We start from the raw sequence: 24464 nt of genomic DNA, 5'->3' as shown, positions 1-24464 counted from the left end.
TCTTGTTCTTCTTTCTGCATTTTTTTCTACTTCAAGCTCAATCCAAAGCGTTGTTTCGGATAATTTTTTTCTTCTTCTACATTTTGTTCCACCACCTTCAACACCTCTATTGTCAGAGATAATGCATGCGACTCTTCCTCCACCGTCTTTGCCTATTCCATTCATAGAACCTCCAATAAAAAATGTTACTTTTAAATATTTAATTTAAAATTATAATTTTTAAATTTTTTAAGAACTTACAATAAAAAATAATTTATAAAGTAAAAAATGTTTAAAAAATAATTTAAAAACAAAACTATAAAATTATATTATAATTTGTATTTTTATTTATTTATATCATATTCTAACGTTATTTGGTTTACCTCAAACATAACATAGGATAACATAATTCTATTATACTCCTTATCTAGTGCATATCAAACATAGGATATGATATAAACTCATATCCATCCCTCATATCATATCCATCCTTATCCTATATTATCCACCAACTACGGGCCAAAGGAGACTTCTCAGGTAGACAATTTCTATGGGACGTTGGCCTCCCAAAAAGTAATGGAGGGTGCAAAGATTTTCTCATACCATATTTATCTTATCTTATCTTATCCACCAAACAAGCCCGAAACATGAAACACCTTTTGAAGTCAACTCAAGTCGTGACTTGTAAGGCACGTCTGAAAGGTCGGTTCTTATACTCCTTTTAAGGTTTTCTCTTCAGACTTTTAAGGTTTTGGTATTCGACTTTCTGCCGAAAGAGAAAAACTTTGATCATACTGCTCAAACGATCGAATTAGTGTTGACTATATGGCCACCCAGCTGGCTACCATTTAGGCAACTATAGTCTATTCCATCAAATAATAAATATGTTTCACCTATAGCAATATTATAAAGTTTTATGGAAGTCAAATATTAAAAAAAAAAAAAAAGTTCATCATTATAAAGTTTTAAAATGTACACTTAATTATCCTTAAGAAAATTTCTTATTCTGAAACATCTTAGAATTTCTAGCAAACATAGCTCAGTTAATATCAATGCATATATATTAATATATATGACAGTTTTTACATCGAAAGCAACTTACGTAGCTACAAGGGAACTTCAACGCGCAATGTGCTTGTCCTGGAGTCGATTTGGTTATAAATTGCAACCTTGTGCCCTTCAACTTCCCAACGTCCATTGAGTAGTTCTTCCCTTTTACTCTTCCCTAAACTTTAGCCTTTTGATTCCCCATACATCGTCATTTCATCTCTTATCAATTCTACAGGTATTCTCTGTTGTTGCCTTTAGAACTTTCTTATTGTGTCATCAGGGTTTCATGGTTTCTTAAAGTTTACTACTACTATAATAATATATTAAGGGGTTTATTATTTTTGTTATTTTTAAATATAATTCAGTTTAGCCCATGTCGGTCTCACCTAGTCAAGCACCATTAGGTGAACTATTGTGTGACAATAGTTTTGAATGTGATGACATTCTCCCTGCCACTGATGATGCCCATGGAGGAGTCATTATAGACTTGAAGGAGCCAATGGACACTGAAGTTTTTGTTACTTTGCTCAGAACTTCAATTTCACAATGGAAGCAACAGGTGATTATAATAATAACTATTTATATATATAGCCTTTGAATGATGATGTATTTGTTTCATTCATTCAGATTTATAAAATAAAATTCTCACGTGAAAAATCAAGTGTAACTACTCTTCTAGCTTCCTTTTATCTTAACTCGTTCAAATTTCTGAAGTGTCCCAACTAATAAGCTATTTGACAGATTTTATGGTGAATTGTGTACAATTTCACGTTTTCTCTCAACAGTTTCTTAAAGCTTCGATCATCTGGCTTCTGGATTTCATTCCTAGGGCACCCTCTAGTATCATGTAGAGCTTGCAACTTGCATGCAAGGTCTTTCTCTCTGAAAGCCTCCAGAACTGATTGCAGAATCACCAATCGCTCAGATAAATTTTGAAACCAAGTGAGGGAACGAGGGAATCAAGTGTGTGAAACCATGAACTATAATATGAATTTTGAAATGCTCCATATTTACAATCCAAACAAAACGTGTTTTATAATAACTGGTATTTCAATTTCAGTATTTTGAATTTCTGGGATTTGAAAAACACTCTATCCAAACACAACTTCGGTGAATTCTTTTATCGAAAAAAGAAATCATTATACTTCAATTTATCCCCTTGGAAGTCCTTATTTGTATGGATTTTATGTGACTTCAAGGTAAACTGTGAGACAATGTTAATGGACATATAGTTTAAGCTTCAAAACTTAATATATATATTTTTTTTTGCTAAGAAACTGTGTAGTAAGGTTACTAATTAAGAAAGACTGGTTCAACCATATACCAACTTCTTACCTCTACATAGTGTCATCATCTACTAATTAACTCGAATAATTATATATTCTCCTATGAGAACCCTCCTAGTTACTTAAAGAAAAAAAAATATTAAATGTTTTTCAGGCTCTTACTATATTAAGTATTTTTACTTTTCCATTTAAATCATGAGGATAAAGAAGAATTAGCTAAGCGAATATAACATATCCTATTAATTGTAATACACATTGCAGGGGAAAAGGGGTGTTTGGATCAAGTTACCAATTGCACTAGTTAATCTTGTTGAAACTGCAATTAAGGTAATCTCTCCAAAACTATCAAGCCATCATAAGATTGTTTATGTTCTCTAACTTTGAAATTCAAATGGGAATGTTTGTCATATATCTCATAGAAGCCACACAGGTTAGCTAGCTTGATTTTGTCCATCCTCTTTTTGTACACCTTTTGTGTGAAATTTGGTTTAAAATAAAACCTAGGTAGATTCTATAAAGCTAATAAACATGTTATCTTATGTTGGTCACATATCTCATTGGCAGGAGGGTTTCTGGTACCACCATGCTGAACCAAGCTATCTCATGCTAGTTTATTGGATTCCTGAAACAGGCTGCACAATCCCGCCAAATGCATCCCACCGTGTAAGGGTCGGTGGTCTTGTCTTAAACAATAAAAAAGAGGTCTAAAATGAGAATGCTTCTTTCATCTAAGCGCTTTCAAATACTCAACCTGGTTTCATACTAGCTAGCTGTTCTAGAAATTTGATTATTTTTCCTCTTTCTCTTTTATTTGTTTTTGGTGGGCTTCTAGGTGCTTGTAGTCCAGGAAAAAATAGGTAAATTCCAGGGTATTGGCGTTTGGAAGATACCAACTGGAATAGTTGAAGCGGTATGAGTACATTGAAAGAAAATTTTCTCCTCTAGTGTTGAAAATTAAATTCCAATTTGGTCTGAATCATGAAACTAACATGGTATAACTTCAGGGTGAGGAGCTTTTTGCCGCAGCTGTCAGAGAAGTGAAAGAAGAGACAGGAGTAAGTGTCAAAATAGAATGTTTCGTTCCTATTTTGTTCTTGAATGCGCTTTGTGACTTTGCATTAATTTAACTTTAAATTGGTCTATTTTTTTCCCTTGTTCAGATTGATACAGAATTTGTGGAAGTACTAGCATTCAGGTCTAAATTTTCAAGTCTCTGATATCTATACGTACATTTAGACCTCTATTGAAGTTTTACTTTAAAAACTGATCGATCTAACTCTCTTCACCTCCTCCTGGCTACCTTATCTTTTTCATGATTTCAACATTGGAAAATGCAAATGAAGTCAGTCTTTCTTATTTCCTTGTTATTTTATTTTTGTTTTAAACTGCTCATGTTTATAATTTTCAGAGAATCGCATAATTCATTCTTTGGAAAATCGGACCTATTTTTCCTTTGCAAGTTGCGTCCTCTTTCTAGTGACATCAAAAAGCAAGATTTGGAAATTGAGGCTGCTAAGGTATAATTATATTTGTCAAAGTCACCTTATATATCTTTCATTGGTTTTGATGTAGAGATCTCACATATGATATTTTGCCACAATAAAAGCAGATCACATATATGCATGAGGGTGATATATACTTTCATAACATAAATGGAACATTCTTCTTCCAAAATGTAGGATTTCTATTGACTAGCTAAAAGATGAACCAAGCAATTAATGCACATCATTATCAACCTTAACGTATGTTGCTGCTCATGATCAACAACGTCATAATGGCAAATGTACTACAAAATTCTTAACTGAAAATGCAAAGGAAAAATGACTTCCAATATGGCCTTCTGGTGTGAATGTGAATTGTGAGTGTGTGACATAATATACCAGAAGGTTGAATTCTAATTATTCTCACACGCTAAACAGTAAATACACTGATTGGTAGATTATTTAACATCATGAGACACATTAACTACATGACCACATGATTTACATGGTAAATTTGTTCCCACGTTGTTGAAATTGACCCTGGAACTGATAATTAAGAATGATGGATTCTTGACTACATGCCTACGTTAGAGGATTCTTTTAGTTCAAAGTTGTTAGTTTTTACACGTTTATGCTTGCAATTTATCGAGCCTCACCTATCAAATTAATGCCCCTTTCTCTCAAGATGAGTCAGATATTATATGAAACCCTGCATTCAAAAGAGAGCACTTAACACGAAGCTAGTATATGCTGATTAACTTCCTACTTTATTGCCATATATATAAGCCATTACCGTTGGCCAGTTGAGTTGTTTCCGTAATGAATCTAGTGCTATTGTTATCCATCTTTTGCTACTTTTTGAATATAATTTATTTTGGTGTGCTTTTCCTTTTCTAACGAAGTGGATGCCATTTGAGGAATATGCTGCTCAACCTGTCACCCAGAAGCACGAGCCTTTCAAGTACGCAAGTGAATTATGTTTGGCAAAAATAGAAAGGTGCTATGCTGGATTCTCACCACGACTTATCTCATCATATTTCAAGGAGCAGTTGAGTTATCTTTATTTAAACAGCCATGACCTGGACAAGTCTTCCAAGTCAGTCTAGGTCTTGGACAATAGTTGATATTGACGTTTCTCTCTAATGAGATGCTCGCTGCACCTTACTTTCTTGCTTAGTGCTTAATTATGGCTACACTGGGGTCCACCTCATGTTTAGCATTGACACTAAACCAGAATTTCTCTGCTTTTGCCATGTATCACAGATTCTACACTTTGATTATACATGTTGTACGAAACTTACCTAAAAATAATCCTACGTTTGGCAGAGGGAAAAAAAAATACAACTGTGAAAAAAAATTTAACTTTTATATTTGGATGATAAAAAAAGTAAAATATTAAATTAAATTAAATCTCAAAGTTTATTAGATTCCATATATCTTTGTGTGTATATGAAATAAAATTATTTCCTTCCATATAAGATATTAAATCCTATTTTAAAATTAAAGTATTTTTCCATCTTTCAATTTATTTATCCACAAACGAACCAAGATAAAGTGATGTGCAAAATCATGCGGACGTTTTTTTCTTCAAATCTTCCATGACAATAAATTTCTCAGAGACATTTCCTTGACAAACTTTTCATCTTTTCTAGTCATCGTTATGACTAACTCCATTATTAACGATGGTACAGGAGTTATCTATGATTATAAAAAGACATGTTTAAAGCCAAAACAATAAAAAAAAAATAGAGAGAGAAGGGGAAAAAAAAAGTAGAAGTGAAAATGAAAGGTTGAAAATTTTGTTAGCATAGATTAGAGACTCATGCAAAATGGTGGAGATTTGTGAGTGCTGCTTCAATACGATAACGACAAATATACTGTCGTGCGGCACCAAATCCTGTATGCAGAAGAAAAATTGGCGAAAGATCCAAGACCATATTAGACAGGTGCTGGTTACATATCAAAAAAGGAAATTTATTATACTCTTTTCCCGTAAAGCTCTGTCACAACATCATTGCGCGCAATCCTCATTTCTTTCTTTCTTTCCTCTTATAAAATGATTTTCTAGTGTGAATGAAAACATTAAAGTAGATAAAATAAAATAAAATAAAAAAAGAGAAAGAAAATGTTTCCATCAAATTTCCTGCTGGTTGTAGTGGTACCGTTTTGGTTATCAGTGTGCAATTTTCATTTGGAAGCAGCTTACGGTGATGCATATCCCCAACTACTGTTGAGATATATAGTCTTACATTGGTTATATGTGCAACTAATGTGGAGTTTATAAGACCTTGAGCACTCCCACACTTTGAGCTAGCTTTTGGGGTGGTGTATCTCAAGATTCTTTACATGGTATCAGAGTCTCGCCGCCCCTGACTTTCTATTGTGGCGTTTCTTAGCACAGGTAGGCTGGGCCTGTTGCATTGTCCACTCTTTAAGCCCAATAGGCTCTCGTGTGAGGGGGCGTGTTGAGATATATAGTCCCACATTGGTTGTATGTGCAACTAATGTAGAGTTTTATAAGACCTTGAGCACTCTCACCCTTTGAGCTAGCTTTTGGGTGGTGTATCTCAAGGTTCTTTACATGAACTGCTACAAATGTGATCCACCATGTCAATAGGTTTTTCCACCACTTTCTGGTTATCCTTCTTATGGAGATCTACCACCGCCACCTCCACCTCCTCCTCCTCCGCCTTCTGGCTACTCTATATATGGCGCCCCACCGCCACCAAAGAGTAAGTGCCCTCCTACTGCTGCAGGTGTTCAGTGTTGTACTCCTCCTGCTCCTTACATTTATGAACCTCCAAATCCATACACCTACGTGCCTTATGGTGGAGGCGAAGGCTCTGCTTCAATGCTTCTGCCACTTCTAGTTCCTCCCCTGATGCTTTTTTCTTACTTTATTTTTCTCTTCTGAATCTAGCTGCTTTCATTTATCTAGTCATGGAAAAAATTAATGATCGTTTTAAATTGGACGTGCTATGTAATATGATATCGGGTTATCAGTACTTGTAGTCTGTAGATGCTGCTGTAATATATCCGTCCATGATAAGATTCTCTACAAGTTTCAATTATATCCAGGATTATTGTTTATCATGTTACATTAAATAAATTTGTTGCATGAAACAAGTTTATCTCATATGCATCATATAAAAAAATATTCCCTCTTTTGTCATAGCTAAATTGCTAAGAACTTGCTAACAACTTCTTTCTCTCTTCTTATTTCACTACACTCACCATTTGCTCCTTACACCTTCCAATTTTTTTTCCAACTTCTACTAAAATCCCACCTATTTATAAACTTTCTTCCTCTAGACAACGAGACAATGATATATTTTTTTATTTTGTATTTCTTCCCACAATAGTTTCATAAGTTGCCCGTGAATTAATCCTGAGTTCAGGGCGAGTATACAATTATGACTTTAAATATCTATCAAAGATAATAATGAGAAGGATCGAATACATCTCCACTTCAAGCTTCCGTGCACCAACTGAACTATTATTCCTGAATTCAAATTAATCGTGAAGTTTAAGAAAAAAAACCCTTTGGAAAAACCTCTGCTAAATATTTTACTGGAAGTTATTTAGTATAAGTTAAAAAAAACCTCTATTAAATAATTTAAATTTTGGAGAGTTTTAAAACTCCACAATTTCACATTATATTTTGCCACTATGAAAGTTACATGTTAATGGAATGCCGTACGTTTTAGAACAGAGCAACCAATGGGCACGTAATTTTTCACACTTGACTGACCCAACGCAAACACAACACTCGCTTTAGAACAACTCGTCTTCTCAATTTTCAAAAGCCTTTAACTTGGAATGAAAGGCTGAATCCAAATCCAATGGCCTCCCATCTTATTCGTACTCTTCTTCCCCTTGGTTTGTGCATGTTTTACAATCGGAATTTAAGTAGAGTTATTTCTTTAATTGCAATGGAAAAATATTATCTTAAAATTGTGATTCTATGTTTATTTATAGAAAACATAAAATCATAATTCAAAAGATATTTGCTGATGATGAAATAACATATTCATTCAAATTTCTTTTAAAGTTTTATAAGAGTTATATGATAAGAAAATTGATTGTGTTATGTTATAAAGATTTGTTTTGTGTACCGTAATTTTTTTTTTTTTACTTCAAAAAATGCAGGCCCCACAAAATATTGTATGTCTAACAAACTTTTTATTTTCATGTTAAATTTTCATAAACATAATTAATTCAAAATTAATCCACACTCCTCTCTCTATTAGTCAGTATTGTTCTTCTATGTTCTGTCGCTGAATACTCATTCTGATTCTTCTATTTCCTTTATCGCAGGGTACGCCACTTTCATCTTTTATACTCCTATATGGTCTTTTTCTCATCATCAATTTTTTAAAAATCCTTCATAATATTTAATAATGCTTTCTACCTGTTTGTTTCTTTTTGTTCTATAAAATAAATAGCGCTAGAAATACTTGTGTTTATCGATTGTGTGCGAAACCACTGAGCTGATTCTTATATGGTTTAGGGTTTTCTGGAAGCTCTCGAAGCTATAGCATTGTTGAATCGTCGAAACATATTGTGTTGAGACCTGACGACGAGGAGATAGCCGCGCTCCGTCGCGAATTCGAAGTTGCAAAACAGAGTTTTCTCAAGATTCCCGATGCGCTCAGAAAAATGCCCAAAATGAATCCTAAAGGTTCGTAACTTGTTTGGTTGCTTCAACATTTGTTTTTCAAATAGAATGAATGAGTGCGTTTCTTTTTCTTTTTTTTTTGTGAATATTGATCTATTTTTTTTCTGTTCGTGTATTGGATTAGGCATATATGTGAATAAAAGCTTGAGATTGGACAAATTGGAAGTTTATGGATTCGACTATGATTACACATTGGCACATTACTCGTCGCATTTGCAGACTTTGATATATGACCTTGCCAAAACTCACTCTTGCTGTTTGTTTTTGCTGACTGTGGTTCCTTTCCTTACTCTTCTCGTTGCTTCCTTCAGCTTAGGTCTCCTGAGATTTGCATGGATTTTAAATTGATCCAACTTTCCCCATTAGGTTCCTATACTATAATTCTCGCACCCTTAATTCTTTTATCCTCCTTATTTCCTCTGTGAGAGTTACATGTTAATGGAATGTCATGTTTCCATATAACTCCACCATACAAATAGTTTGATCTGTCCATATACATCCAGCACATATCTAGCGAGACAAGATGATGGGTATGAGGAATATGTCATCACAATGTAACTATCTAAATAGTCTTTTGAAAGCATCCATATGCAAGTTGAAAATCAATATTAACATCGACATCACCTGACCAGAAATTAGACTCAGATATACAGAATATAAACTCCTCAGAACCATTCTTCAAGTTTATTAATATACAATTCCAAAGGTCTGACTGCAGTATAAGCCAAACTTGATCGATACTTCTTCAACCATAGGTGCATTCTATTTGGTAAAAGGGCAATGTTAAACGGTACATCTTTCTGTACATTCATTCTGTTTATCTAATGTGAACAAATAATTTTTATTCCCCTCTACGTGAATTGATTTGATTTATAAATGAGTTTTTTCTTCTTCTTTTTATTTTTTTCCCCTAACTTTAGTTGTATACATATAAAAATTTACTCAAACTTAACGTGACTTAAAGAGTAGCAGCCCAGTCACTTACCACTCTTATCCCTTAGCAGTCCACCGCATCCAGCTTTCTTTGAGTTGTGGTAGGAAGCCCCATCAAAGTTGATAAGGAGATAAGACGGTAATTAATTGCAAACTATTTGTTACTATATTTGATAAAGACAATTGTAAAGGAATAGATACTATGCAAACTGATTCATATTCGTGGTGGTGTTGGCATTCAGGGCCAACCTAAAAGGCATTCTTTGACCATCTTGAATAATACCAGTGGCGTTATCAAACTTGAAAAGTAATTTTTTTTTTCTACTTTTAACTTATTTACTTTTTCTCTTTTTATTAATGGAATCCGCCCCAGTTCCTGGAATGGAGTTATATGTTAGCCTTAAGTAACATAAACCAGTGTCCAAGATAGAAACCCAGAATTTCCCTATGAACTTGCTTTAATCCTAGTTTAAAACATTAAGGAAATGTTGTTTGTTTGAGTTGACTTTTAGGAAATTTACTTCAGACAATCTCTTATGCAAACAACTGTGTGCATTGTGTTGCAGATAATCAGTTTTCTTCAGCAGAATGCTCATCCTCGAGTTGCAGAAAGGATGCCATCTGTGCCTGAAAACGTCACACATCAGGTTTTGGAACGTAATACTGTGTGTGTGTGTGTGTTCTGATGTATAGCATTGTAATGGTGACAGATTAGGCTATGGGAATCAGATCTAAACAGAGTTGAGATGACAGAAGCATATTATTACTACGAGTTTCCTTCCGGGGTAAGCAACTTAGCATCTTTGAGTCCATGTCTTTGTCTATGTAATTATATGTGTGTAACACCCGGCCGCTTCAAGAATTAATGACTATCCTCACACACTAACACGAGACTTTTCAGCGTGCTTTGTCCTCACTCGCACACTTTCCGGGAAAACTTCCCAGGAGGTCACCCATCCCTGAATTGCTCCAAGTCAAGCACGCTTAACTGTGGAGTTCTTCCGATCCGGGCTACCGAAAAGCAGATGCATCTTGTTAGTATAGGTAGTACCAATTAATTCTTATAAGCTATCCTTAGATGTGCTGTCCTATACCAGCACAGTCTCTGGAATCCCTCTCTTTCGGGTGTTGATTCGATTCATTCATGTACCTCCGTCGCTGGAAGCCTATCAGGAGCCGCTCCTTGTTTGTGCCCTTTTGCACCATGCCCTTTCGCACCGGCGATCACTCCCCGCCCTCGTCAGCGCTCGGGATGTTACATGCCCACCAGCTTCCGCCTGGTTCGTCCTCGAACCACACCGTACTGGAAGAGAGGCCCTGCTCTGATACCACTTGTAACGCCCGACAACTTGCAAGAATCAATGACTATCCCCACACACTAACACGAGACTTTTCAGCGTGCTTTGTCCTCACTCGCACACTTCCCGGGAAAACTTCCCAGGAGGTCACCCATCCCTGAATTTCTCCAAGTCAAGCACGCTTAACTATGAAGTTCTTCAGATCCGGGCTACCGAAAAGCAGATGCATCTTGTTAGTATAAGTAGTACCAATTAATTCTTATAAGCTATCCTCAAATGTGCTGTCCTATACCAGCACAGTCTCTGGAATCCTTCTCTTTCGGGTGTTGATTCGATTCATTCATGTACCCCCGTCGCTGGAAGCCTGTCAGGAGCCGCTCCTTGTTTGTGCCCTTTCGCACAGGCGATCACTACCCGCCCTCGTCAGCGCCCGGGATGTTACAATGTGTATAATTTGTGGGGCAGGAAGTATTTGAAGCTGCATGTGACTGTGCAAGAGATTGGAATGGTTTGTTATGAGAAGATTCAAAGAAGATGCATATGGTGGTCAAGACTGAGGTACATACGTATGTACGAGATTATTTACGCCACCAAAACTAGTAGTAGGAAAGCCATGACCATCTCATGCATCTTATTTATCTCATAACACATATATGCTTTTATGTTTATGATAATACAAGTAAAAATTTCCAAAGTGTAATGGAATAGCTAAACTTTGTTGGTGCCGGTGGCCAACTACTCCTTTACTTTTTAAAGTAATTAGTGAAAACTCATTCCTCACCACTGTTTATTTATTTTCTAGTGTATGTTTCTATGATTAGTCCACTAATAGATATTTCTATTCTGGTATTCTTATATTTCGATGATTAGAATCCAGTCTTTTTACTGTTTGTTATTTCTGCATATTTTAGATTCTCCTGAGTTGCCTCGTAATATGCATTTTAAAAAATATGTATTCAGCACTCTGGCCCGAAGGGGACTGACTCCGAATGTTGATGGCTATAATATCATATCATGATTTATGGATTATTGAAGATTATAATGGTGGATGAAGCCACGAATATTTTTTTAAAAAGTACATGTACTTCTAATGTTCTTTCAGGATCCCCTGTGGACATGAAGCATTACCCACCACTGCTACTTTCCTTTCTAAACAAATGAATTCAGGGAAATTTCCCCAGAGTTTACTCTCTGTGTCTAATTAATGATTGGGAACTGCAATATCAGTTTCTATTTTCATGGTTGCTGTCTTCCTTCTTCAAATGTCGTCTCACTCACGAGGTTGATTGTTTTCGTTCCTGGCAACTATGGGATAAGATCTACAATTTTTAACTTGCAAACTACTTCTTCTCCAATGATAATGATTTCATATATTTATTTTAGTGTTGAACTCAATATTATTAGTTTAAGGGTGACGTTAAGTGCCTTATTATTTTAAACAAGCTAAAAGGTCCAATATTGGTTTTTCACATAATAAAGGGAGTGAAGAAGCTATTTCAACACCATAGAGAAGGTCTTCATTTGATAATAATGACCCTTAAATTGGGTCATGGGAATTCAATATTTTTCCTTTGATTTTGGATTTTGTAAAGTGATGTATGCATCGTTAGAGACTGCAATGGATTTCGGAGCCTTGAGATGAATTTATGCGTTCTTGTTTTGATTATTGTAATTTTCCTATTCTTTCTTGTTCACACATTATTGAATTATTCTTATATTTCTTTTTTGAATGTGTATCCCTTGAGTGAGGCATATTCATACTATGAATGCCTTTTTGCCCTTCGTGAGATAAGAAATCACTTTTTGAGATAGTAATACATCTACTATCCATAGAATTGACTCATTTATCTTGATGAAATTTACTATATAGGGAAACTTTCCATTACGAAGGTGATTGAAATATTTAAGTTGAATAGTTTACTTTTCTTAAAGTAATTTAGATATCATATATGTCCTCAAATGAAAATTATAGATAATTTTGTTTTGATGCTCTCCGAAATTTCCAATCCTTCTAAGGTTTATAATATTCTTCTACTGCATCCGTATAAATCTCAGAACAGTGACCAATGTATCACACATTGATCACTTTTTTACCAGAATGCCACTCGAACAGCAATATTTGCCAAAATATCATGTATTCGAGTTCGTTACAGCAGCTAGCGAACTCAATTGCTGATGTGGCGTGTTTCTGGTTGTCATCTAGTTCGTTACTGGGTGTAGCGAACTAGGTAATAATTAATACTCCTCTACTCTAACAAAAATAAAACACGTGGCAGTATCATAGAAATTCGTTGGAGTAATAACGAACTATGTAAAAACAACTATTAAAATATATGTCAGATACACATAAGTTCGCTACATTAAGTAGCGATACGGAGCTTATCTAAGGCTGACCGTATCTAGTTCCTTGCTTTTGTCATTATTGCTTATATTGATAGATGTGACGTGAACAGATGGAACTTTTCCACCTCGAAGACTTGCCTACATATCCAAATAGCAATTATATCATTGCGGAATGAAAAATAAAAGGATTGAATTGCGCCTCCTACGTACCATTATTGGGGTGAGTGACCATTTTGTCATGTTTTGGCAAAAAAATTATCAGAATGTCACGCGGACAGTAAAATTTTTCAAACTGCCACGCAGCATAATTTGCTACACAGTGTAGCGAATTATGCATGCAAATAATTCGCTATACAGTGTAGCGAAATATGCCACGTCAGAACCAAAAAGTGCCATGTGTCAAAATTGTTGAAATTCGCTACCCTATGTAGTAAATTTCAACATTCTGACACATGGCACTTTTTGGTTCTGTGCATTCTGACGTGACATATTTCGCTATACTGTGTAGCAAATTACTTGCATGCATAATTCGCTACACTGTGTAGCGAATTATGCCGCGTGGCAGTTTGAAAAATTTTACTGTTCGCGTGGCATTCTGGTAATTTTTTTGCCAAAACGTGGCATTTTGGTCACTGTCCCCATTATTGTTCACTAACTCAAGGTTATATAATTAAGTAGTATTTGGTTTCGACTATTATAAGTATGATTTAGCTTTTCTTCTCTTTAATTTAAAAGGAGAATTTAGCCAAACATATTTTTATAAAAACTCTTACTATAAAAAGAGTTTTTTATATAATATTAAAAAAGGCTAAAAACTCTCTCGAGAAACTTGTTTTTTATGTATACCAACTTTTTAGAAAAAATATTATTTTACCAAATAATTTATTTTTAGCTTGAGAAATTAAAAAGTTTGTATAACCACCAAATGACTTTTAACTTTATTTTTTGATTTTTAATTTTTAACTTTAACTTAAAGAGTAGTTTTAGCTTAAAAAAATGCGTCAAACATACTCTAAATCATTTCTTTTACTGCCTATGTCACCATGTGGTGTATAACAATCTGGTTATGAATGAGTTTAGAGAAAAAAAAAATGAGCTTATGCCCTTTTTATAAAATCTTCCCATCGTAAAGTCGATTATGAGTGTGCAGCAATAAATGATGGTTTCTAAACATTGGAAAAATACATTATGCATATTTAGGAGTGTAGATAAGTCATACAATTTGTCAAGGGCCTATAGCTTAGATTGCTTTTGGTTTATCTTAGCATGATATTTTTTAAAAATAATATAAGATTGGACTCATTAAAATATATATTTAGAAATCATGTCCCAAGTCTATTTTAAAATACCTAGCCTAAAAACTTCTTGGTCCGCCAATATTTTTTAATAAATAATATCTTATGATTTTCAGCAAAATAATTAAATTGTCAATATTTTGGCTTCAGTTATTATATTGTTTTGACCTTCTATCAACTTAAACATACAAAAGAAATGAAGTAGTCAAAAATTATAATTTACAAAGTGTTTATATTTTTTAAAAACAAGTCAGGTCAAACTTACAACTTAGTTTGTATCAAGCTAATAAGTCAACATAAACTTGAAATATTGTATATAGATCTAACTTATTAAAGCTAAAGTCTAGTTTGACATGCCTAAATTATACCTTTATCCACATTCCTAAATACTAGTGCTAGATATGGTTTCAATTAACCAAATGATGGTAGTGTATTTCGCGACTGAATTTCAACGACGGTTGATGGTAATCCGTCGCAAAATATGATATCACGACCGTTAGTACGACGCCCTAACCAACTGTCGTTAAATATAACAATTCTACGACGGATATCAACGACGGTTTGTAACCGCCTCCAAATATATCATTTCAGCCAACAGGATTTGAACACATTACACCTTGGACAAATTAAATGACAACAACCACTATGTCATTGAATTCTTTGTGCTATTTTGTTATTATTATTAACATATATATATATATATATGTATATGATCCTTTGATATCGGTGTCAAACTTTGATATTTAACACCAAATTATAACAGTTGACTTCCACCAATGAACGATTATCATTTATTAGGAATTGATTTTTAATTAATTAATTGGATTCATAATAAATGATAATTGTTGATTGGCAAAAATCAATAGTTAGGATTTAGTGTCTAATTTTAAAGTTTGACACCAGTGTCAAAGGATTCTACCCTATATATATTACATACTTTTACGTGTTATTTAAATCAAGCTTTTCAACTAGTGACACTTCCAATTGGACTAGTGAACCACTTATCTACTACTGAAACCGAGTCAATGATAAGTCGCATTTTCATAAAATTGGTTCAACCATATAATTTTGTTGAGTATCTCTTCTCTGAAGTCTCCTTGCTATAATTTAGACTTAAAGCACCGAAATTGAATGATGGTTACATAATTTCTATACATACCCTAATATGGAGGCCGGTACAATTGGAATAATGAAAAGTTAAATTAATAGAGTATAATTTGGAGATCAAACTGAATATTTAATAACATAGTAATTTTGATTGGAAAGTCAATCAAATTTATTTCGTACCGTTCGCTTAATGAGAAAATGCGTATTAAGTGAGAGAAAAAAATAGGTCATGAGAGAGAGAATAGACAAAAATAAAATAAAATAAAAGTATGGGTCCATCTTTTTGTGAAAGTGAAATGAGCACAACTTGTGTCAATTAAAACGACAAATATTTATGTACAATAAAAGGACAAATATTTTTTTCGTAAAATAAATTATGGTTAATATTTAAAATAAATGAATTATTGTAAAAATCCTATTTTTTTTTTTTAATTTTAATAATCCCTCCCAAATATTTGAAGATGACACGTTTTAGCAAAGCATAAAATGTAAGTCTATTGACCTAACTTAATTGTAAGGTTGTTATTTGAATTAGTTTTCAAATTTAATATCAATGTGGGAAGTTAACGTGGTTTTAATTGGTTTTCAAATGTTATTTGAAGATCGGGTATTCTTGCGTGATATCAAGGTTCATCCATCCTTGAAGCTTCTGAGTAAGGATGAAAGCATGCGTTTTATCTTATGTGTTTGGGAAATAGTTCCAATGATTTTGGGAAACCAATAACCTGAAGATGCAATTTCCAAATAAACTCTTTTATGTGTAGCATTGATGACGACGACCACAAGAGACGTTAAGATTCTTTTATCTGTTTGACTTAATTGGTGTTTCAATATTTAAATTAAAAATATAATTTTTAGTATACTTCATAAATAAAAGGTATCTTAATGAATAATGTAAATAAAATAAACGAAAAAATGTGTATTATTTTAAGTGAGAGAAAAAAAGTAATGAAAGTGAGCGAGAATGGACAAAAAAATAAAGGTATGGGTTCCACCTTCTTATAAGAGTTAAATGAACACAACTTGTGCCAATTAAAATTACAAATATTTGCATCTAGCTAGAACATGATAGGAAAGAAAATTAGGACAAGAGAAAGATAAATGAAGAGGAACGCCGGTTGTGTTGAACTTGTTACCATTCTAGGGTACTTAATTATTTTATGTTTAATGTAGGAAATTGCTGAAAAGAATACTGCCAACAGGGAAAAGCTAACAATTCCTCACACTTTAGGCTCAAAGTCTATTGCAAGAAGAAAAAGAGAGCTGGTACAGATTTTTATTTTTATTTTGTATGATTATGTGATTCTATGGTTCTTGTTAAGTAAAAATACCTTTTTTGGTTATATAACTCATTAAGTACAGTGATTTGCATCCACTATTTTTCTACTTGGTTTCGATTACAGAACTTTATGTGTATGGTTTGTTTAAATGATGGATGGCCCACAAGTTTGGTTGAGGAATATGGTAATCTGCATTTGATGAATTGTAGTAGTTTCTACGGTATACCTTTAATAGATAACTTGTTATTTTTTGATAGAGATGCAATTGGTAATTCTGGTTCCCAATTTTTGGGCCTATTCTTGATATTCTGTAAACATTAATTTTATGCATTGCTTGTGCCTTGTTTTGGAGTTATGATTGAGCATCTTGTGGTGTATCTTGTGTGATAGGCGTTGTGTAAATTGTTTTTTGTTCTTAATTTTTGGTTGTTGTCCAACTCTGTATTGCTATTAGTACTTGGTTAAATCATACAGAGTCTTGGTAAATAATTTTTGTTGGTTATTTTATTGTTTTAGGAAATTGAAAAAGGTAAGCCTATCAATAGAGCGGAAATGTATGGCTATTCACATCTGAAAAAAGATGGTACATTTGTGAATGAAGAGGCTATGGAGAAAAATGTAAGTGGAATATAGTTGTTTACTTGTATTCCTATATGACAATGTTACTGTTTTTAAATTGGTTGTTGGATCAAATTTTGTAGGATTTGTTATTATCTGCACAAAATGATGGAACTTTATCCGAAGAAGATGCTTATGTTCAGGTGTTTGGGAAGGAGCACCCTGGACGTGTACGGGGTATGGGATTTGGGGTCTGCCCTTCCCAAATTTTTAAACGTCATTGTAGTTCTGGGGCATCTTCCTCAACATCTACAGACAATGAAATTAGAGAGTTGAAATCTAAAGTTCAATCTTTGGAGGAAGCATTGGCTTTTGGGGTACGTAGCTTTGGGGGTCAAATGCCCCCTGGTTTTGCATCAAATGGATTGCAACAGGTATATAATACATTTACCAAAATTTTCTTATGTTTTCTGTTTGAGATGATGATTGGAACTTGTTTTAATCATGTATTTTAAATTGTATAATATGACTGCAAGGGCAGAATAATTTGTCAAATTTAACGGATTTAAGGAACTTGATTATTAGTCTGTCAATATATTGTTATATTGAAACTATAAAGTTGGAATTCCATCACATCTCATCACATGTCTACAATTGCTCATATTCAAACTGTACGAACGTAGATCTCTAGTTAAGTATATAAGATTGTTATGTGTCATTACGTGCTTGAAAGTAATGTGTGGCTTTTTTTTATTTGATCTAAGTGAAAGGTTTTAAAGTGGAGACTTTATTTTTTAGAAGGCTTTTTAAATTGAAGTTACTGTTCAAAATATTTATGATTAATTGAAGTTTTGTTTTTTATGCTGATTTAGGATACGAAAATAATATATACGTATATGTTGAGCACGAAGTTTTGTTTGCAGGCTTAAAGTGAAGGCGATGTTCACTTCAATGTTATTAGAGGATCCATTTAAAATGTTATCATTTAGATTTGAGGCATGACCAATGGCCTAATCTATGGGTGTATGTTTTTGTGTATGTAGAAGACTTAAATAGTGGACGGTTATTCCAGCGGTTCAGCTAAACCGTCGTTGAATTGCCTCTCGACGGTAGTAACAACGACGGTTGGTTAACAGCCGAAACACGCATTTGGAGGTGGTTTGAACCGTCGTGAAATGACCTGTGAACCGCCTCTGTATACCTCTTTTGTTGTAGTGGGTGAAAACATGTGTTTGATCTTCCTCACTCAGTACTATCTTTGAGAGGTGTTTATAGTCTCAATCCTAGATTCTCCCTAAACAAGATTGCCTCCCATGAAAGATACATGTGATTTATCTAAAAAAACTCCAATAAAAGATACATGTGATTTATAAAAAATATATATATATGGTTTCAATTATCAACAAAACTTTAACAAAAAAATTAACTTTATAAACTTTTAAAAAGAGATACCGCATGGTTTTATTAGCCATAAAAAAAATTTATCATCGATATATGTAGGAGTGTTCATCAACTGATCCAAACCGATTCAAACCGCGGTGACCGAACCGAAAAACCGATAACCGAATAAACCGAAAACCGAAAAACCGAAAACCGATTAAAAACCGCAAATTTTAATTGGATTGGATCGGTTTTTGGATGGGTTGATGAAAACCGATCCAATCTAAACCGATCCAATATATTAATTTTCCTTTACCTACTTGGGTATTTCCCTAATAATAGCCTAAAAATTTCTAAACCCAAGACCCATTAACCCATCAACTAAACCCAAGAAAAAATCTAGTCATATCTTATCAACAAAATTTTATCTTTGTAGGGCTTCATATCTCATTGCCAAAATTAAAAAAATTATATTATAGTTTACTAATACTTTTGTATTTCAAAAAAAAAATTACAAAGCCAATATATACAAAAGATGTTATTTGCACAATAATCATGAAATAAATTTTAAGAATTTCAAAAAACTGAAAACCGATCCAAACCAAACCGAAAAAAATTGGATTGGATCGGATCGGATTTGAAAAAAAATCAAAACCGAATGGATGATTATATGATCAAACCGAAAGGATTGGATCGGATGATTTTTTCTTCTAAAACCGATCCAATCCAGACCGCGAACACCCCTAGATATATGACAAGCTTTATACCCAAAATCAACTATATAAATACATATTGAAGCTAATCTAGAAGATGAATACGATATTAATATCACTCACTTTTATAATAATATTAATAAATTTTATAAATTTATATAAAAGCTAAATTATAAAATTATTTGTTTTTTTAACGCTTAAAACAACACACTCACCTTAAAGTCAAAATTTTCAAAAAAATAAATTAAGAAGAAAATAAGTAGATTTAAATGTCTTATATATTAATAAATTTATTACCCAATTTGTCTTGTTTTGATTGATTAAAGTTTACTTAATGGAAATTAAGTCTTTCTCTGTGGGCCCCACTGCTTTTTTTTTGAAAAAAAAAGTCTAACATGCTTTTCCATGAATTAGTAGGAAAATGGTTTCACCTTCCTGGCACGTATGAATTGAATTTCCCTTAATTAATTACAATGTAATAAAAAAAATTGGTAATATAATGTAATAAATTTTGTATTCATCACAATAAATGATATTTTAAGAAAAAAGTCTAAGATCCCTCATTAAAACTGCCAATCAAATCACCCGGATCAACTTTTCCCCTGTATAAATCCCGTGGATTGAAACCAGTGTCCATTCAATAGGCAAATTAAAGGCATATTTCTTTTATTCAGCCTTTTATTACTTTGATCCATTTTTAATTAATTATAATGCAATAAATTTTTAGTTCCCCACATTAAATGGTTTGTAAAAGTCAAACCAGCTTATCTCTCTCATTAAAAACACCAAGATTTCACCAAAAAATAATTAAATAAAGGAAAAAGTATTTTTCCAGTGACTAAAGATAAAGTTATTTTCAGTGAGTCTAAAAATAACGTCATTTTAGATTGTAAGATTAAAAAATTATAATGATAAAAATTAATATAATTTTGCAATAAATTAGAATGATAAAAATATCATGATTTCCGCATCAAAACGAAGTCATTTTGAATTCACCGGAGATAATTTATTTTGATTGATAAGAGAAATCCTTTACGCTTAAATAAAAGTATCAGGATTAGCTTTTCCCCATTATAAATTGAACACACTGTAACCAGTGTCCATTCATAAGCAAAGTAGAAAATTCAAGCATTTATCATTTTATTCAAGAAGAGAGTATGGAGCACGGAGGGTCTTCTTTTCACCATGGCCAGCCTGAAAAATCAATCTCTAGTAAGCACTCCAAAGAATTCAAACGTGTTAAATATATTAGTTTTCATTTTTAATACTCATCATATATATATATATATATATATATATATATATATATATATATATATATATATATATATATATATATATAGATGTGTATAAGCTTAATCTCCAATACTAGGTTGATAACTATATAAATTGGTTTGGATAATTTTCTACAAGAATTTTTGTTTAAATTTTTATTCTCAATTTTTCTGTCAATATTGTTTTTGGTAATTTCTTATCAGAGTTTTTATCTCTCCTTTCCTTTTCTTCTTAATTATTGTTTTTTCTTTCTTAGCAAAATGATCACAAAACTTGGGGTGCATGTGTTTTTAGGTTCAAAGCAATTGCAGGAGGAAGGGGATTCTTCTTCAAGAAACAAGAATGTGGTGGAAGATGCAGCTCCGCATCAAGAAAATCTAAACCTTCCAATGTCCAATGTGCTAAGAATCGTGCGTCAAGCTCTTCCACCGAATGCAAAAATTACTGATGAAACAAAGATAACAATGGTAGAGTGTGTGACTGAATTCATTAGCTTCATCACTAGCGAGGCTAATATGCGGTGCCAAAGCGAGCAACGAGCAACTGTTACCGCAGAAGATTTGTTATGGGCAATGAGGAGGTTAGGTTTACATAATTATGCTGACCTTTGCACTCTTTACCATAATCGTTATCGTCTCCATGCAGCTGCATATCGTGTGCCACCACCGTTATCAACAACTTGTGATGCTCCAATGGAAGTGGGTGGGTCAGGTACAGACCCATATCCAGACCCAACTGAAAAAGATGAGTCGGGAGGTAGCAGCTCAAGCGATGCCAATGTTTACTTTGATGCTATTGCTCACCTTAATCCTGACAAATTCTTCGATGACTGAGATGGCTGAAGAATGAAGCAATGCATTTGCAGCGTAGTGATCTAAAATAAATAAAATGTTATGTTTGCTTCCTCAATAAGTAAAATAAAAAAATAGAATAAAGAATGAATGTGTTTTATTCAGTGAAATTTATGTTGGAATTTTCTGATAATTTTTATGGTCTCTGCAATCGAATCAATTGTTATTTTCGATTTTGCAAAATTTAGGCTAATATGAGGATCAATTTAGGCAATGAAATTAATGTTCATTGCCATAAACGTGCCTTTACATCTCCCTTGATTCATAACTTTCTTTAGACCTCTATGGAGACCTCTATGGTGACCTCTATTAAGATATATTTATACCATTGCTTTTTTTGTTACTGTTACATTGATTTGCTTCATCTTTCAAGAAAAATATCACCCGTCATATCTCTTAACAAGTTCAGGTATTAAATTAATCCGATTCAAAAAATGATAAATATTTTTTTTTTTATGACTAAAAGTTTAAGTGAGATTAAACACCGATATCTTACTAGGATCAGGGAAGAGCCCTCAACTTCTTTAAAAAATTTCGGAAGGAATTACATATCAGCAACCAATAAAGTGCTCACATCGACATCCAAGTTTGAACAAGCCCTTGTGGGGTATAGATCAGACCCTTAACCAACTATGCTCACCTTTGTAGGCAATGATAAATATTCTTAATGATATAATCATACCTACATATCCAAATAGCAATTAGATCATTGTGGAATTAAAGTAAAAGGATTGAATTGTACGTCCTACCATTATTGCTCACTAACTCAAGGTTATAAGTAGCGGACAGGTTATATTTACAAATTTTTTTGTTTACAAACTCTTACAAACTACACTATGTAGGACCGGTCCTACATTAATCACACAGTGTACGATCGGTTCTACATTAGTGTAATTGCAAAAAAAGTTTGTAAACGGATCTTGTCCCTATAAGTAGTATTTGGTTTCGACAATTATAAGTAGTGTTTAGCTTTTCTTCTCTTTAATTTAAAAAGAGAAGTTTATCCAAATATAATTTTGTAAAAGCTGTAATTGTAAAAAGATTTTTTTACATAATATTAAAAAAAGTTAAAAACTCTTAAGAGAATTTTTTTAATATGTATATCAACTTTTTAGAAAAAGCTATATATTATTTAACCAAATAATTTATTTTTAGATTGAGAAATTAAAAAGTTTATATAACTACCAGATAACTTTTAGTTTCATTTTTTAAGTTGTTATTCTTAACTTTAACTTTAAAATTAAGTGTTAGCTTAAAAAAAATGCGGCAAACATGCTCTAAATCATTTTTTACTGCCTATGTGGTGTATAAATATATGGGTAAGAATGAGTTCAGAGAGAGAAAATTCATGAGTGCCCCTTTATAAATTGTTCCAATCGTAAAGTCGATTATGAGTGTGCATAAAACGTGTGCAACAATAAATAATGGTTTCTAAACATTGGAAAAATACATTATGTATATTTAGGAATTAGGAGTGTACACGAGTTAGGCGATTTGTCAAGGGCATATAATTTAGTCTTCCATTGGCTTGTCATGACAAATTAATTTGGACTTATTAAAATACATATTTAGAAATTAGGTCACAAGTCTATTTTAAAAGACCCGACCTATAAATCTTTAGCTCGGGCCTGTATTTTTTAAGAAATAATATCTTACGCAATTTTTAGCAAAATAGTTAAATCATCAATATTTTGGTTTTAGTATTGTATTATTTTAACTTTCCATCAACTTAAACATACAAAAGAAATGAAGTAATTATGAATTAAAATTTACAAAGTAAAATATGTCATTTTTAAAAACTTTGAGATTTGATAGGTGGTCATATCCGATCTTGTATTTTTTAAAAACAAGTCAGATCAAACTTATAATGTAATTTGTATCAAGCCATTAAGTCAACGGAGACTTGAAATATATTTTATATAGGTCTAAACTAATTAGGCTCAAGTCTGGTTTCGGCTCATTTATACCTTTATCCACATCTCTAGATCCCGGCGCTAGATATGGTTTCAATTAACACCAAAACTTTAGCAAAGAAATTAACATTATAAACTTTTAAAAAGAGATACCGCATGGGTTTATTGTAGCCATAAAGCAAAAATTATTATCGGTATATGACAAGTTTTATACCCAAAATCAACTTTATAAGTACATATTGAAACTAATCTAGAAGATGAACACGATATTAATATCACTCACTTTTATAATAGGGGAAATTTTTTATTTTTTTGGTGTGAGGGGGGAATGTTTATCTTTTTAAAGGATCATTATTTTAGTTAAAATAATTAATTATTATTTAAATTAAAAAAATCTGTCACTTTCTCCCACCATAATTTTTATTGTATAACTATTTCTCTTATCATAAAACATTGTAGTTTTAACTAAAATGACATAATAATATGTCCTCTAAAAGGACAAACACTAAGCCCCTTTTAATAGTATATTAATAAATTTTGTAAATTATTTATTTTTTAATGCTTAAAAACACTCACTCATCTTAAAGTCAAAAATTTTCAAAAAAAAAATTAAGAAAAAAATAGAGTTAAATTAAATGTCTTATTAATAAATTTATTATCCAATTTGTCTTGTTTTGATTGATCAAATTTAAATTAATTACAATATAATAAAAATTTTATTCCTCACAATAAATGATATTTAATAAAATTAAAGTCTTAGATCCCTCATCAAAAACGCCAGGATTAACTTTTCTCCTGTACAAATCCAGTGGATTGAAAACAGTGTCCATTCAATATGCAAATTAAAGGCATATTTCTTTTATTCAGCCTTTATTATTTTGATCAACTTTTAATTAATTATAATGCAATAAATTTTTTGTTCTCAACATTAAATGGTTTTTAAAAGTCAAGAACATCTTATCTCCCTCATTAAAAACACCTAGATTTCACCAAAGAAAAATAATTAAATAAAAAGATCAGGATTAGCTTTTTCCCCATTATAAA

At 32.6% G+C, this 24464-nt stretch overlaps 1 protein-coding gene across 1 annotated transcript; it reads left to right on the top strand.

Annotated features, from left to right (window-relative positions):
- Positions 1–1402: 1402 nt before the first annotated feature.
- LOC133292347 (nudix hydrolase 10-like) lies at positions 1403–10038 on the top strand. The gene is made up of 12 exons (XM_061490756.1): positions 1403–1588; positions 2577–2642; positions 2880–3017; positions 3148–3225; positions 3320–3370; positions 3476–3510; positions 3724–3832; positions 4699–4896; positions 6414–6636; positions 8307–8477; positions 8599–8730; positions 9974–10038. The coding sequence occupies exons 1-12, from the start codon at positions 1403–1405 to the stop codon at positions 10036–10038; spliced, it is 1452 nt and encodes a 483-aa protein (XP_061346740.1).
- Positions 10039–24464: the final 14426 nt, after the last annotated feature.

This window comes from Gastrolobium bilobum, unplaced genomic scaffold (genome assembly GCF_033153095.1).
Source record: "Gastrolobium bilobum isolate Gb01-03AN ecotype WA unplaced genomic scaffold, APGP_CSIRO_Gbil_v1 utg2134, whole genome shotgun sequence".
In the NCBI taxonomy this organism is placed as follows: domain Eukaryota; kingdom Viridiplantae; phylum Streptophyta; class Magnoliopsida; order Fabales; family Fabaceae; genus Gastrolobium; species Gastrolobium bilobum.
This window is presented reverse-complemented; position numbering and strand designations above follow the sequence as displayed.